Source organism: Anticarsia gemmatalis, chromosome Z (assembly GCF_050436995.1).
Source record: "Anticarsia gemmatalis isolate Benzon Research Colony breed Stoneville strain chromosome Z, ilAntGemm2 primary, whole genome shotgun sequence".
NCBI lineage: Eukaryota > Metazoa > Arthropoda > Insecta > Lepidoptera > Erebidae > Anticarsia > Anticarsia gemmatalis.
The window spans coordinates 11,024,281-11,040,238 of NC_134776.1; the positions used below are offsets into that span (position 1 = coordinate 11,024,281).

The following is a 15,958-nucleotide window of genomic DNA, read 5'->3' on the forward strand; positions in this document are numbered from 1 at the left end:
ATGACATGTTTTCACATTATACAAATGGTTATAAATATTTTAGAAACTACAAATCAAGACTGGTGGTTCGTGCGTAAGCATCTCACAGAAGAAAAGGGATGGGTTCCTGCACAATATTTAATGGATGAAACCAATTACACACTATATTTGCAGAAAAAATTGAATGAAAAAATAGATAAGCTCCCTGTGTTTGAAAGTAAGTTTTCGTCTGATTTTTATTAAGTCACTGAACTCCAAGTTGATACACCAACACCGGATCATATACATAAATTACTATGTTACTGACCCGGCAGTTCTTAACAGTATAATAAAATAAATCACGGCATGCATTATTCAACTGGTATCTCTTACTTATTAACAAAACATAAATCCAACTGCACAAACTTTCACAATTATAAAATTATAGACAAGCTACACTTCACCACCTCCGTGTTTAATTCGTCGTGTAATATAATAACAATTTTATACATAAGCAAAACATAATATCCCACCTGAAAATCATTTACCCGGCGGATGTGCAAGATATATCCATAGTGTTTTTTACACCAAGACACATTATTTTTCCTTTATCTAAACCACACGTCAACATTTGTAATTACAGAACCCACGCCGGAAGAGCAAGCAATAGCTCCTATATTCACAGAAAAATTACGTCCCAAGCACACTCCAGACGGGTCGACTGTTCAATTTGAGTGTCAAGTTGAAGGATATCCTAGACCTCAAATAACTTGGTTTAGACAAACTGCTATTATAAAACCATCGCAAGACTTCCAAATGTATTACGATGATGATAATGTTGCCACATTGGTGATCAGGGAAGTATTTCCTGAAGATGCGGGTACGTTTACGTGCGTAGCTAAGAACGCTGCCGGATTTGCATCCAGTACAACAGAGCTGATTGTTGAAGCTCCGTTATCGGATCACGGGTCCGAAATGACGATATTATCTAGGAAAAGTCTCTCACGGGAGTCTTCATTAGCTGATATTCTTGAGGGTATTCCACCAACATTCTCAAAGCGACCAAAAGCTCAATATGTCGATGAGGGATCTCAAATATTTTTGGAATGCCGATTAGTTGCCATTCCTGAACCTGATATAGCTTGGTTCTTTAAAGGAGAAGAAATAGTTCCATCTGAGAATATATCTATAGCAACAGAATCTGACATGCATATGTATTGTAGTGTCTTGAAGATTTCGGACGTGAAAAAGTATCAGGAGGGCACATATACCGTTTTAGCTGTAAATCGAGAAGGTGAAGCCAGTCTACCTATTGTGTTAAAAATAAAAACAGGTCAAAAGGAAAAACCACAAGTAATTGAACCTCTTAAAAGTATGACCATACGGGAAGGAGAAAGTATAGTCTTGTCAACACAAGTTGTTGGAAATCCGCAACCTAATGTTATGTGGTACAAAAATAATAAACCTGTAAAATCACTTACTACGAAATCTGATGGTGACACTCATACTGTGACTATAATAAAACCGAAAAAGGGTAAAGATGATGGAGTATACACATTAAAAGCTAATAATTCTGAAGGTACCGCAGAAACCAGTGCAGTCATTAATATTGAAGGTGAGCTATGTTAACATAAACTCAAATAAGGTTATATTTACATTAACTACCTCAGTGGTTTGAGTTTATTCGACTGCTGATCACGAGGTCTCGAGCTTGGTTCTCAGGTCAGGATAAGAGCTATTAGTGTTTTCTTATATATATTAGATTAGTCCTGACCAGGGATTCCCAATCGAAAGTCCTGTACAATGCGCACATACATTTCGATCATTTATTTATATACTGACTAGACTCTCAATAGTAGGTGTTCAGTAATAATGGTATGCTCAGTTTAATTCGTATGAGAAAAGCTAGCAAGAAACGCATGGCCATCCTTTTCAATCGCCAAACGACCTACTATGTGGTTGGTACAGTAATTAAGCATGCGAGGCTGCCAGCAATCAGAGATGTAGACTAAACGTCAATTATGTGATAAAGTGCCAATTAACATGGCATAATAGGATTATGGGCAGCAAGTGGGCATATTAATAGTTTTCTTACATGCGCAATATGCGCATAAACAAATATTTATCTTATCTAGTTTTATTTAGTAAATTTAAATATAATTTATTTCAGAACCCACCGAAGAAAACGCAGAGCCTCCATTATTTATCAACAGGTTCCAAGAAATAACGGTAAAAGAAAAAGGAACAATAAAACTGATTGCTAAAGTTACTGGTAACCCTGTTCCTTCTATAACTTGGTATAGAAATAACCGAATAATAACTCCAACTGAAACAGTGAGTCAAAACTTTGATGGCGAAAACATTGAACTAATAATATCTAATGTTGATTCTGAAATCGATTCAGGAGACTATAAATGTGTTGCATCAAATAGTGCTGGTAAAGCTTCCCACGGAGCCCGAGTTACAATTGACGTGGATAAAGTAACATTTGTGAAAAACTTAAAGTCCACTTATGAAATTGAGGAAGGTAAGACAGTGGTCTTAGAATGCCATACATCTCATACAGTTTCAACAAAGTGGTATCATAACGACAAAGAAGTTAGTGGCATGGACCATAGAGAAATCGTTCAAGAAGGTAGAATACATAAATTGAGAATCAAGAAAACTAAATTAACCGATGAAGGTCAAATAAGATGCGTAGTGAAAGGTCAACAGACTACTACGAAACTGAAAGTACATGAAACTATACCAGAGTTTGTTCGACGATTACAAGATTTTGAAGTTAAAGAGAAAGATATCGCTATTTTAGAAGTCGAAATAAATTCAGAAACTGCTGACGTATTTTGGGAAAAAGATGGTGAAAAAATTAGGCCTAAGAAAAATAAATATGAGCTAGAAAAACGCGGCAATGTCCGAAAGTTATTTATTAGAAATGCATCAGTTCACGATGAAGGTGAATATACATGTCGCCTTCGAGACGATTACTGCTCTGCAGAAGTTAGCGTGGTTGAATTACCACCAGAAATAATTTCTCGTTTACAAGACCAAAAAGTAAGCAAAGGTAGTAAAGCGACATTCGAAATTGAATTAACCAAAGGTGATGCTCTGGTGCAATGGTTCAAAGATGGGTCCGAAATTCAATTTTCAAACCACATGCAACTGACAATTGATGGTAAAAAGCAAAAATTAAAAATATATGAATGCGATCTTACCGACGCCGGTATTTATGCTTGTGAAGTTGGTAATGACAAATGCACGGCTAAACTAATTGTAGAACAACCATCGATAGACTTTAATCTAAGACTGCCAGAAATTATAGTTGTACCTGCAAACACAGATGCTTATTTGACGGTAGAAATACCAGATGAGAACTTGAACGTTTTGTGGTACAAAAAGAAGACTGTAATTGAAGATACTGAAAAATTCACATTGATATCGGATGTCAATAAACGAACTCTAATTATAAGAAAATGTAACGAAGAAGATCAGTGCGAGTATTCTTGCGTACTCCTGGACGCTAAGTGTAGCACGCGATTAAAAGTAGAAGGTAATGTAACAATTTTTTACGCTTTATTTCAGTTTTTATGCCATAAATATCTATAACAAATTGTTGACATTTTCAGTTGTAGAATTCCCGCCCAAAATAATCACTTATGATAGCGAATATAGGATCAAACGGGGCAGTGACGTTACTTTACATGTTCAATACGAAGCGAACCCTCAACCCAATGATGAATGGATTGTCAATTCTAAAATAATTAAGAAATCTAAGCATACAAAACCAACAATAGACTCAAAAACAGCAAGTCTAACTATTAAGAAGGTTGAACACGTCGATGCTGGTATATATCGCTTACGTCTTGAAAATAACTGTGGGGAAGTAGAAATAGAAATCAATGTAATTGTACTAGGTAAGTTAACAAATAGACTTTTTTATAAATGTTTGTGACAAGAACGACTATATAGAAATCACAAAATACCGAGCTACTTGTGTGTATGTCAGCGAGAATTTTTAGGTTTTGAAGAGAATAGAATGAGATTTTTTTTTAAGGTACATAAAGCAAATAATCATTTAAGATAATACATTTGATGCGAGGTTAGAAACATTGGTCTATTATTTTACAGATGTTCCTTCTGCGCCCGGAAAGCCAAGCATTTTGTCAATAACTGATAATTCGATAAGTTTATGCTGGGATGAACCTGAGGCTAAAGGACATTCAGAGATTGCCTACTATATAATTGAATATCAAGAAATTAACACCACTGAGTAAGTGTGAATGAGATTATCTATTATGAACAGAAACTATTTTTCATATTTCATCACACTAATTACACTCATGCATACTATACATAATAACATATAGTCCATTGAAAAGGTAAAGGTAGGTACGGAACCGTCCGCATTACTCTTAAGTCTAAAACGCTCCGTTAATTGAAATACAAGTCAGTTTGTGTCGAGCGACCCACTCTGACGCTGACGGTCCGCGTGACTCTAAAACCATCCGAAGCCGGGTATTTTATCTCTCATGCGTTTCGACAGTTTGTATGTAGTAATATAGGTATCATACGCGATTATATCTACAATTGAATAAACTCTTATCTTAAACACTATCGCATCTAACCTATAACTTAAAATTTGTGAGAGAAAAGCACATTAGCACGTGAATATGCATATTATTTTTCGTTATAAACATGCGGCCACGTCCGCAGCCAAGTTTGTTGTGAGTATTTACGTTCTATCACTACTCTGTAAACCTACATACCTACGGCATAGAACTACATACGAACACCAGATCGAAACCCTATTGTATTAACAAAGCGAAATATTTTATTTTGTAGGTGGGTGTCAGTAGAACACATCAAAAAGATACAGTATTCTGCAGACAATTTAAAAACAAAATCATCATATCGGTTCAGAGTATTCGCAGTAAATGAAGTTGGTGTCAGTGAATCATCCGAAATTACTGAGTATATTCTTGTCCAAGAAGTCGTAAAAGCTCAAGCACCATCTGTAGAAAAACAACTCAAAGATGAAATTAGAGAACCCAATGAAGATATTGAATTAACATGCGTATTCGGTGGAATTCCTGAACCAAAAGTGGTGTGGTACAAGGATGGTAAGAAACTGAAAACTGCAAAAGCAACTTATGTAAATAGAGTAGCAACACTCAATATCACGACATCAGAAACAACGGAAGGAAAATACAGTTGCGTTGCTTCTAATGAACATGGAGAAGTCGAAACAACGTGTATTGTTGAAGTTCAACAGAAACCTATAATTAAGGTATCTGACGAAGAAGTGAAACAGAAGCATAGAGTTGGAGAACAGTGGTCTGTTACAGCTTATCTGGAAGGCATACCACAACCGGTAACAAATTGGTACATAAACGGATCCAAAATAGAGGAATCCGACTTTATACAAATAACAACGGAAGATGACGTCAGTACAATCAGAATATCTGAATTAAACCGGTCACACACAGGCAAATACACCATTGAAGCTCAGAACAAAGCTGGCAGCTCATCGTTTGATGTAACACTTAGAGTTTACGGTAAGATCAGTTTTTTTTTGCAAAGAATATTATAAAGCTATATTGTGCAAAATGGTAATTTTCGTGAAAGATAATTAATACACAAAATATATGTAGGTATATTGCGTTGATTACAAAGGTTCAAGCAAATAAATGTTTGTTATTATCTTCTTTTTCTTTCTGATGCACGGAATAAGGAGATGTGTACGAATTGATTGATCGCAAATAATAAATATTTTTGGCATCAATATCGTACCGGATGCCGCGGGTTTGATTTCCACGCGTAACACAGTAACTAAAACTACAAAATTCAATGCCACTCGCAAGTAGACGAAAATTGTAGGTACACTCAATGTTTCTCTATATATTTCAGACAAACCTAGTAAACCAGAAGGTCCAGTAATAATGCGTGAAATAAGCAAAGAATCGGTCACGATAGAATGGAAACCTCCATTGGATGATGGTGGTTTGGAATTGACAAAGTATGCTATTGAAAAACATGAACCTGATATCAATCAATGGATAAAAGTTGCAGATGTAGATAGAGATGTTGAAACTTATTGTATACAAAGACTGAATGAAAATTGTGAATACATGTTCCGTGTCATAGCTCAAAATCCCATAGGATTATCTGAAGCTCTGGAAAGTGATCCAATAGTTATTAAGACAGCTCTTGGTAAATATTGCTCCATTATTATATATTTTATAATAAACTGTGATGTATTAATATGTAGCTATTATACTAAATGTATTATTTTTTCTTAGATGTGCCTTCTCCTCCTGTGGGACCATTAGGCCTATATGGAATTAGCAGTGATTCCTTGACAGTCACTTGGTATCCCTCAGAAAGAAATGGTGGATCACCAATTATTGAGTATCAAGTTGAAATTAAACAAGAAGGCAAGAATTGGGTACGCGTCGCCACAGTAAGCAAAACCATAGCAAAACTACAAAAGCTGTCTGTTGGAATAACATATCAGTTCAGAATATTTGCGAGAAATGAAATTGGCATTAGTTTGCCGTATATGTCAGATGAGAAAATTACTATAGGAGAAACACTATGTAAGTATCTTTCAATCTTCTTATTTCAACAAAATGTACAATGTTAACAGTAAAAACTGATTGATGATTATGTTTTAGCCCCACCATCACAACCACAACAGTTTGCTGTAAAAGAAACTACTTCAAGATCAGTTACTTTACAATGGGCAGCACCTGAAAGTGACGGAGGAAGCATTGTGACAAGTAAGCATGTTCAAATATTACTTATGAACTTTCATTATACTCCATAGTTTCTAGTTAAATTTAAGTAATTATACTAAATACTTAATAAATTGTGTTCTTACCTAAAAAAATGAAGAAGTAACAATGATGGCACCCATGAATTCCTTCACCTACTCATGTCAATTTAAATTTGCTTGCAGTCGCTTACATCTATACCTATTTAAACAAAGACAAATAATTTGTCAAAATTATAAGCTTTACTGTCAGTATGTATGGGTTAATTGTTTTGGAGGTTCAAATAAGTTGACAGAGAACTTGCCTGTAGTTAAACATAGCTGATTTATAAATTGTAAAAACTAATAATGTGAATAATTTTCAGACTACATAATTGAATACAAGACTGCTAAAGCAAAATCATGGACCAAAATAATAACTGTTGGTGGATCAGTTTATGAACACTGTATTGAAAACATCAAAGAAAAGGATGAATTGGTGTTCAGGATATCAGCAGAAAATGCTATTGGTGTCAGTTTGCCAGCAGAATCTCAAACTGTTAGGCTTGAGAAGCATGCAAGTAAGTACCTGATATTCATTAAACATCTCTTAGTACTCATAGTGCATATAGTAATCACATATAATAATAAATGTTACTACATAAATAATTATATTACCTATTTTACAACAAAAGTAACCTAGACTCCACTGGTGCCCACATCCAATCCCTAATATTTATTGCGTATTGATATAACTTTCTGTTAACTATACAAAATGCTGTATAGATTACAATAAAAAAAATAAACAACCACTCAAGAATATAAAACGTTAGATGTATTCAAAATATACGCAACACTTTGAACCGAGCTTAGCTCTACTAAAACCCAGGAATTTGGTTAAAGTATGTAATTAGATAGCTAGCTAGCGGGATATGAATGGGTTAAATAGTAACTCTGAATGGACGAAGATTAGGAACTTAGGACTACAGTAACTTAAACTGAGCTTCTTAATGTCTATCATACTGATCATACATATATTTTCTAAGGTAGGGCCGGTTCTCAAATAAATCCTTTTATGTTTTAATTTATTTTACATTTAATTAAAATTTACTTACCATCATGTTATTTTGAATTATTAAAACTCAATTGACTAGAACTATTATATAAGAAATTACATAGTGAACACAAGTAACAGTGCTATGAAAAAAATAAAATAAATGAAATCGAAATTATTCTTAAAACAAAATCAAAAAAAGGCGCCAAATTATCTTGATTGACACTTGACAGACTTTATGCTATACTAATTTGACATCTATCGTTCGTTGAGAAATTGAAAAAGTAAAATGCCAGTACTTAATTGTTTGTATTTTATTTTTCTTTTTGTATAAAATAAAAACTCTTTAGATTTTTTTAAATAGATTAGATTAGTTGTTGTTTAGTGGAATTGACAATATAGGTGTAAAAATATTTTGTTATTATCTATATATTTATGGTTATGTATGTGATGATTAGTTTAATTAATGTTGACCCAGTGCGGAGAACTTTTGGTTTACTGTTCTACCTATCAGGCTATCGCGACCTAAAATTGGCTAATTATGATGTAAAGTAAAGCTAAAGTATTTAAGTAGTTTGGCTGCACCTGTAAATAAATATCTTTATTAATATATTCCATAATAATATGTAGCAAACTTTTGACCTCCCTGTAACGAAACTTTAAAATGAAATCCTGTAATAAATTAAAAATATAGGTATGCGAATACTGGACATTGTACTTACTTAGTACTAATAGTGTGTTCGGGTAACATAATTAAACAGATATTTTTTTTAACACTATGTTCTTTTTTAGCTGTTCCATCAGCACCAACCGCGCCACTAGAAATACGCACAGTCGGTAACAATATTGTAATGACATCATGGGGCACACCTGAATGGGATGGCGGAGCACCACTACTGGGCTATAACATTGCAATCCGCGATGTTACAAAAACAATGTGGATGGAAGTAGGAAAAGTGGATGCAAATACTCTTAAATTCAACATTAAGGATTTGAGCGAAAATCATACTTACATGATTAGAATATACGCTCGCAACGAAATCGGACTCAGCGAACCATTGGAGTCTGATGAACCTTTCAAAGTTATACCGGGAGAAGGTAATTTGCGCCCCCTTTCTTCTTATCTAGTTATAACAAAATCTTTTGACGTAAAAAATAAAATGCAATATACCTAATACTTTTTGGGCTATAGCTACCTAATGTAAGAGTCAACTTTACTTTGTAAATGTAGGGATATAATAATATAATTCCGTACTTATGATACATATTTATGAAAAAAACTTATTATTGCGAGTTATTCAAATGTGAATTTCAAAATAAAGACGTCCAGCAGAAATGTTTGTTGTCACATTAAAGCCAAACAAATTGACTGAATGTTTATTTAAGTAGATGGTTCTTTATTATGTTGAATTGGGTGACACTAATATAGTAGTTCTGACTACTTCTGGCAGATGTTTAATTAGGCAGAATAAAAAGGGTTTTTCAATGATATGTGCAGACTCGCATGCGGATGAAGAAATCGGTGAGCAGACCGAGATGACGGAGCCTACGTCGTTCAGTACACAAACTACCACATCGTGGATGCGAGAGCACAACATGGACGCTGACATTCGATCGTATGCGCGCGGCTCTTTGCTGCGACGTGACGAGTACTTCTTCAGAATATGGCATTATGCTAAACAATTGTTCAAGTGATGCGACAACATGTCCGCGAATTCATTTACCTGTGATATTTAACGACAAAACCTTAATGTTCATAGTTGGCGGATAGTAATGTATAGATACACTAACTTTAACTAGACAGTAAATCCAGCCACAAACTCTGTCATTTAATAATTTTATATCTTGCGATTTTTTTATGAGTATGAAGTATTTAATTATTTATTTTAGTTAAGAATTCTATTATTTATTTAATTTATAAAAATCTGATGACCTAATTTGAGTTTCAGTCAATACTTTTTAAGGGAGACGTTATAAATATAGGTGCAAAGTATTTATTCGATAAATTGAGTGAGGCTCAAATTCGTCATCCGAACAGATTTATTAAACAATTTAATACAGCAATTATAAATATAAGTTCTTTTCAATTACCTTCTTCCTTGATTATCGACTCTTCTATAGGAACCTAGCCTCCTTTTACCGATTAAGTACATACAAGTATCACTTAAGTGTGTCAATGGCTAGGTACTAAAAGAAACTTGCAGGGGAGCAGCATGTTTCGTTTCTTATACTCCACCGAACTCCATGAAAACGAGGCCAGCTGCTAATCTATAACATTATACCTGAATAACTTATAACACCGCCCGCAGCGCATTGCACCGCACGCATTCATAATAGCAACACGAAGAAGGCTGAAGTTAGATGACGTGTGAATATCTTGCCTGATGGCTGATTGGTAGGTACCTACTAGGTATAATGTAAAGCATAGCTCGCTGGATGTATATTATTATAAAAATGAGACTAATCACAAAACGAGGGCGTACTTTATGAACCTCATGTCGGGTGGTTAAATAAAATATTGATTAGAATAGACGTGTCGGACACCAATGGTAGGCAGCTTATAAGGTGTCATCTCTACTGACAACTCTCATCCTCTGCCTATATGAGCACTTACCCCCGGTTTTTGACAACATTTTTTTTTTTTTTTAAAAAGACAACTCCCGCACTAAGAATTGCTCTTGTGTCGCGGGGACTTTTACAAACATACAAACAACGGACACAAAGCACAACCAGACCCGAAACAATTATTTGTGGATCGCACAAATAATTGCTCCGTGTGGGAATCGAACCCACGACCTCCCGATGCAGTGGTATTGGCGTGGTGACCTAAACCACTGCGCCACAGAGGCAGTTTTTTTTATTAGAGTTTAAACGCTATTGAATAGATAAACTACCGTTAAATGTACCTCAGAAACCGGGGGTTACGTACATAGGATACAACAGGCAAAATGTTGTAACGGATTTATATTATTATGTGTTGTACCTTCCTATAGGTACCTGATAAAAAAATATTTGCTAACTGATACGACTCTACCTCACCTAGCACTAGAAAAGTAATGGGTTAAATTTATAACTAGGGATAAAAATGAAAAATACCGTTTAATTAAGTACTTATTTATTTATCTTATTATTAAAGATTTATTTGATTTACCAGCAATAATAAAATGAATAGGTACTACTTAATTTTATCTAGTATTCATACAATTCGATATTATGAGATAAATTGTACTGTTTACAATGTAGCTAATTTATGACTTAAGAATAGTACAGTAAGTAAATCTTGTAAGAAACAATTTATTTATTGTTGACACTATTTTGGCACTATTACATGAATTTGAACCAATTAACGAACATCATTGCGATGAAAATGTCTAAACACAATTTGATGATTCGTTTTTACTGACGATTCCTGCGTCCTGAAATGAAACAATACATTTATGTTATTATGACATAAAAATGATATAGTAATTATTCATTGTTTTGTTTTATACGGAAAATACTAAATGACACTGACTGGCTTATGATTATTAAAAACGAAAAAAAGGGAGGGGTTTGGCGCGCGTGCCATTTGAAGGACGTGTTGCTAGCTTTACGTACCGTCGTACCTACTAACCTAAGTGATGACACTAAAAGCACGTAGATAGAATTTCGACATAAAGCACAAAGTGTTAGTGCAAACTACGACTCTAACATCATCGCAATATGGTCATTTTAATTTGTAATTGTCGTTTTTTCCTTTTCATATTTTAGTGTTCGCAAAATGTCTACGGCTGAGTTTGGCGACAGCCATCTTTAATGAAATAGTATGACATGCCATTTCCTCTTGTGTTAGGTAGTTATTCCGTGAACGCAAAGTAGCGAACCATGTATGAGGAACGGTAGGTACCTATATATTTTAAGTTGAAGAATAAAATTAAGAGGCTAATAATGACCCTGTAGCCATATTAAAAAATTAATCACTTGTTAAGCACATTAAGTTAGGAAAGAGTAAGTATAGTACTCTTATTAAACGTAGGTATTCTTTTATCGGCTCACGCCCAGGATGTTAGTCCCTCTCGGAATAATGTGCTTTTGCTTGTAGAGTTACGGTCAGTTATAATATAATCTTAGACATGTATACATACATATGTAGCTGCTCCTGAAAATCACAATATTAGAACAACGGAAATGAAATTTGAATTATTTGCAAAATATAACCATATTTTAATTTGTATCAAAAAAATAGAGGGCGCCATATGTATAAAAAAAATGTGCTGCAAAAATATACTTCATAATATGGACATAATGATTATATTTAGAACAACTTGAGCTGCAGTATAAGTCAATGAACTATCTTGAAAATGAAATGAACGAATGTTATTTAAAGACGTTCCCGGATAAATAGAATTAAATAATTTTCTTGATTCCATTTAACATAACTAACGAATTAGGTATATGAATGTGTCAACTAACCTACCTACATATCTAACATAATCGTTTGATTTCTAATTTGCGAGACATGGACGTACAATACTGAAAATCGCATAAAGTAGTACCAGTTAAAAATGAGGAAGCAACAAACCTTTCTTACCCTTGTCTTTGGAGGTCTTAATCTGCTTGTTCTTGTTACATTTTTTAGTGATACGCCGACTTTGATCGCAGCTCGGGTCACTATTCGCTTTCAGCATGTCGGTCCTGGACATCTCGCCATTAGGGCTACACTCACTCCAAGATGACTTCTCATATCGGCAGGCTGCAATACACATGTTTATTTAATTCTATAGTTACAAGTGTTTGTACCTCGTAGGTCTAAGAGCAATGACTATTGTGGGATTGCGTGTGGGTTTTACTGAAACTAGCCGCTGCAGCTGAATATAGGATAGGATTATATTGTTATACCTAAGTGCATTTTATCTTTTGGAGGGAAAGTTGCCGCGCTATGTGTGTGTAGGCACATGTGTAGGATTTTCAAGCTTTTTACTAGTGATTTATTGATGATACCGGTTTATGACAACAGTGTAAAGATTATGTGCCCTTATTGTGCTCTTGCACACTCGGCGAGTAGCGCACTTAAGTATCTGACGTAAGTAGTTAGCTATATTAATTGTTAAACTTATATTTGACATTGCTTGCTTTCGAATCTTTTACAAGAATTAGTCAATAAACGAAACGATTGAAGTGTTCCAGTAAGCTGTCAAATCAGTAGAAAAATCATTATGAATGTACCTTTTTTACACTTCTTTTGAATGGTCTTGATGCTCTCGCAGCTGGCGGGATCGCCTTTCTTCAATGTCAGCTTTCGCGAGCGTATGTTGGTCTTAGCGTCGCACTCGCTCCATGCACCCCGCACGTAGCGACAAGTCTCTGTTGTTCAGATAGAATTTTCTTTATTAAAACTTATATCAAAAATGCTCTCAATAGTACGACAGTTCTGTCGTACGTGTTATGGCTAAAGCTTCAACGGTCTATATTTTTCTTACTCTCTCTCAGCATTTGCCTTTTTTATGCTATATTAGAATATTTCTCAACAGAGTTTGCGTATGGCAACATGCTTATCTCCTGTTACATGGGACTAACATTTGAATTGTGATGTGTGGGTTGTGATGTGATGTGAAAATACACACGTATTTTATTTATTCTGCCTACACCTTCTTGTGTAGCGGGCGTGATGTAATTAATGCGTCATACATTAATAGCACGCTAGATTTTGTCCAAGCACTGATATAATAACGGCATAAATATTAAAAGCCTGAAACTAAAAATGTTATTGCCTGTACCTACTCATTATAAACCTTAGGTTTTTTTGTCGAGTAAAGAAAATCTGCTACAAAGGCTGCAAATTTTTGTATCTCGATTGTTGAGCTAATGAATATTGAATTTTGTATAAAAAACAAACATTGTTACTCTTCAGTAATCCGAAAAATATTAGTAAGTAGATACCTATATTAAATTAGATTCATTAGTACCTAAATGTATTTTCTTGTCGTATTGACTATTTTACTCGTTTACGATTTGTTTGTTATTTACTATATCTATCTTTATCAAAATGTGGACGTAAGTACCTAATATACATTGTGATAATTGTTGGAAAATGCAGTTTATGGAAAAAAAATCGAATCCCAACATCGTGCGCAGATGTGGAACAGAGAACCGACCGGAGAGATTTATTTTGAGCTGTCTGGAAGTAGGGTACAAACAAAAATAAGAAAACAAAAGCACTCCCAAGATAGGCAGTTAAATACATAGTTAGAACGCGCAATCATCTCCACTCTATCTATAATAAGACCTCGGCCTAGTATATCCAGTGATCAACATTGATAATAATCAACAAGTTTTGTATTTAAATAATTTATTGTGAGTATTAACTAGATTATTGTGAACTTTGAACAAAGAGCTGCATTGGCAGAAAATATTAATGTACCTATAGGTATAATCCGATACCAATATCTATCTACTCCATGGAGAGACTTGTTATAAAATCCATTCGAAGAATAGAACGTAGCAGCAAAAATAATATTTTTGGAGTAGGTAATTATAAATAAATATATTTTTTATAAAGAGTAGATAGACTAGATTCGTAATTTTGATTAAATATGTAATAAGTTTAATACCCATTCATCTTGATATGAAAGAAATTAATTGGAATCCTGATAAATAACATGTGTAATGGATAAGACCAGCAGGTAGGTTCCTACCGCCGTACTATGAGTTTGTAGTAGATAATATTATATTGTTTGATGTGTATTTTCCTAGATAGATGTTAATAACATGTACAATAATAACATTAAATGGAATATAGTCCAACTGCAACGGTTAACGTCGGTCGTTGGTTACGCACGTTCTAAATACTAACCTCTATTTTTAGCACCCCTCTCGCTTCGGATGAGGACCTCGTGCTCGCTTTCCTCCCATACTTCACCTTCGGCCGAGACCACTGCGAACGAAAGCAGGATCAGACCTGCCACCAGGCGCCACACGTGTTTAGCCTGCAACAATAAACGAAACTCGTATACAAACAAAAAAATACAGTCTTTGTTTTTTGTATTCGCTGGAGCTCATAATAAAATATCAGTTCATCGCAAGCGCGGCATTGTGAGTACCAAATGTTACTGTTAATAACAACAACAACTGGTATAAAAGTGTAAGAAATCATCAAAGCAAAGACACAAAAGGTATACAGCGATAACTGGATGGTCCCCAGTCAATGACTTTAAATGAAACTCTCTGATGGCGCCCCGCTAAAATTAACTAGCTGTCTCAGAGGTCACTACCCAGTGCCATTGCGATAGTAAACTCGTTATTCACTTATATTATGCTACAGTTGACACATGTGTAAGTTATTGTACTCTTTTTGCCGCGTCTAATTATAGATCACATTAAGTAAACAGGAACACAGCTGTTATTTGCTATGTTGAAAACAATAGCGATATTCCACAAAAATAATTACCTACTTAACTGATTAGTCCAAGCCTAAAACAAAAGTATAAATAATAACTAAAAACAGCCATAGTCTGAAGTTGCATAAAACATGCGATAACTGTAGCGTCTTTACGGAGAAGACGCACACAAACAAAATCTGTACCCACCCCCAGCGACCCACTGAGATGTGGCGGGATGCTGCGCACTCATTTGTTATATTATGTAACAGTTTTTTTATATTATTTATACAGAATTTATACTAAGGGCGTGATGTAATAATATTAATGTTAATACAATATGATACCCCAGCCGAAAAACATTAAGTATTAATAATGAAGATTTTATTAAAAAAAACTCTATAATCTTTCTTAGATGACGAATGTTGAATTTATCACCACAGCTTTTTCAAAACGTAGGTTTATATATGTATACCAACACAACGAAATACATTTTTCCAAAATATATTCCCATCTACTTTCGCTGAACAGTGCTCGTAGGTAATAAAAAAGCTAAGCACGAAGAAACACACGTATATAAAAATAAAAATCCTCAAGTGTTTTGCAGGAATACTGTTAATAATGACATATGAAGAAAGGAATGCTTACCTCCATGTCGAACGTTCGCAAGTGTTGAAGTCGAGATGTACGGAGCGGGTTCGGCAGGACGTGGTTTTCTAACGGCTGGCGGACAGCGAGTGGCGCGGAGGCGCGCGGAGTAACGGGCGGGACCGGGGACACGCAGGACGCCTGCCTATTGATCTGCCTCTTGGGCTCTTGCACCCGGGAGCACCTCTACACTGG

At 34.8% G+C, this 15,958-nt stretch overlaps 2 protein-coding genes across 7 annotated transcripts in view; one reads left to right on the plus strand and one right to left on the minus strand.

Annotated features, from left to right (window-relative positions):
• LOC142986440 (uncharacterized) overlaps positions 1–9,836 on the plus strand; it is a 101,373-nt gene extending 91,537 nt beyond the window's left edge. For all 5 annotated transcript variants that reach the window (XM_076134947.1, XM_076134948.1, XM_076134950.1 and 2 more), the window contains 12 exons: positions 44–196; positions 602–1,573; positions 2,129–3,505; positions 3,582–3,869; positions 4,084–4,225; positions 4,798–5,510; positions 5,863–6,165; positions 6,255–6,551; positions 6,630–6,734; positions 7,093–7,287; positions 8,553–8,858; positions 9,259–9,836. In XM_076134947.1, coding sequence (XP_075991062.1) covers positions 44–196; positions 602–1,573; positions 2,129–3,505; positions 3,582–3,869; positions 4,084–4,225; positions 4,798–5,510; positions 5,863–6,165; positions 6,255–6,551; positions 6,630–6,734; positions 7,093–7,287; positions 8,553–8,858; positions 9,259–9,455 — 5,048 coding nt within the window. In that variant the 3' untranslated portion in view covers positions 9,456–9,836. The remainder of the gene's footprint in view (positions 1–43; positions 197–601; positions 1,574–2,128; positions 3,506–3,581; positions 3,870–4,083; positions 4,226–4,797; positions 5,511–5,862; positions 6,166–6,254; positions 6,552–6,629; positions 6,735–7,092; positions 7,288–8,552; positions 8,859–9,258) is intronic.
• Positions 9,837–10,864: 1,028 nt separating this feature from the next.
• Positions 10,865–15,925, minus strand: LOC142986445 (uncharacterized). Of its 2 annotated transcripts, none has more exons than XM_076134957.1 (5): positions 15,764–15,925; positions 14,593–14,725; positions 12,966–13,103; positions 12,331–12,492; positions 10,865–11,176 (listed from the first exon to the last, which is right to left on the minus strand). In XM_076134957.1, exons 1-5 carry the CDS (start codon positions 15,767–15,769, stop codon positions 11,157–11,159), a joined length of 459 nt encoding a protein of 152 aa, XP_075991072.1. In that variant the 5' UTR covers positions 15,770–15,925; the 3' UTR covers positions 10,865–11,156. The 2 variants fall into 2 exon arrangements, with proteins under 2 accessions (XP_075991072.1, XP_075991071.1); XM_076134956.1 differs by having other exon boundaries at positions 12,322–12,492.
• Positions 15,926–15,958: the final 33 nt, after the last annotated feature.

Coding starts and splice junctions, on each gene's coding strand:
- LOC142986445 (XM_076134956.1), bottom strand. Junction 12,493..12,965: donor TCAAAAGAAGTGTAAAAAAG/GTACATTCATAA, acceptor TGTGTATTGCAG/CCTGCCGATATGAGAAGTCA. Junction 11,177..12,321: donor CAAAGACAAGGGTAAGAAAG/GTTTGTTGCTTC, acceptor GTTTCATTTCAG/GACGCAGGAATCGTCAGTAA.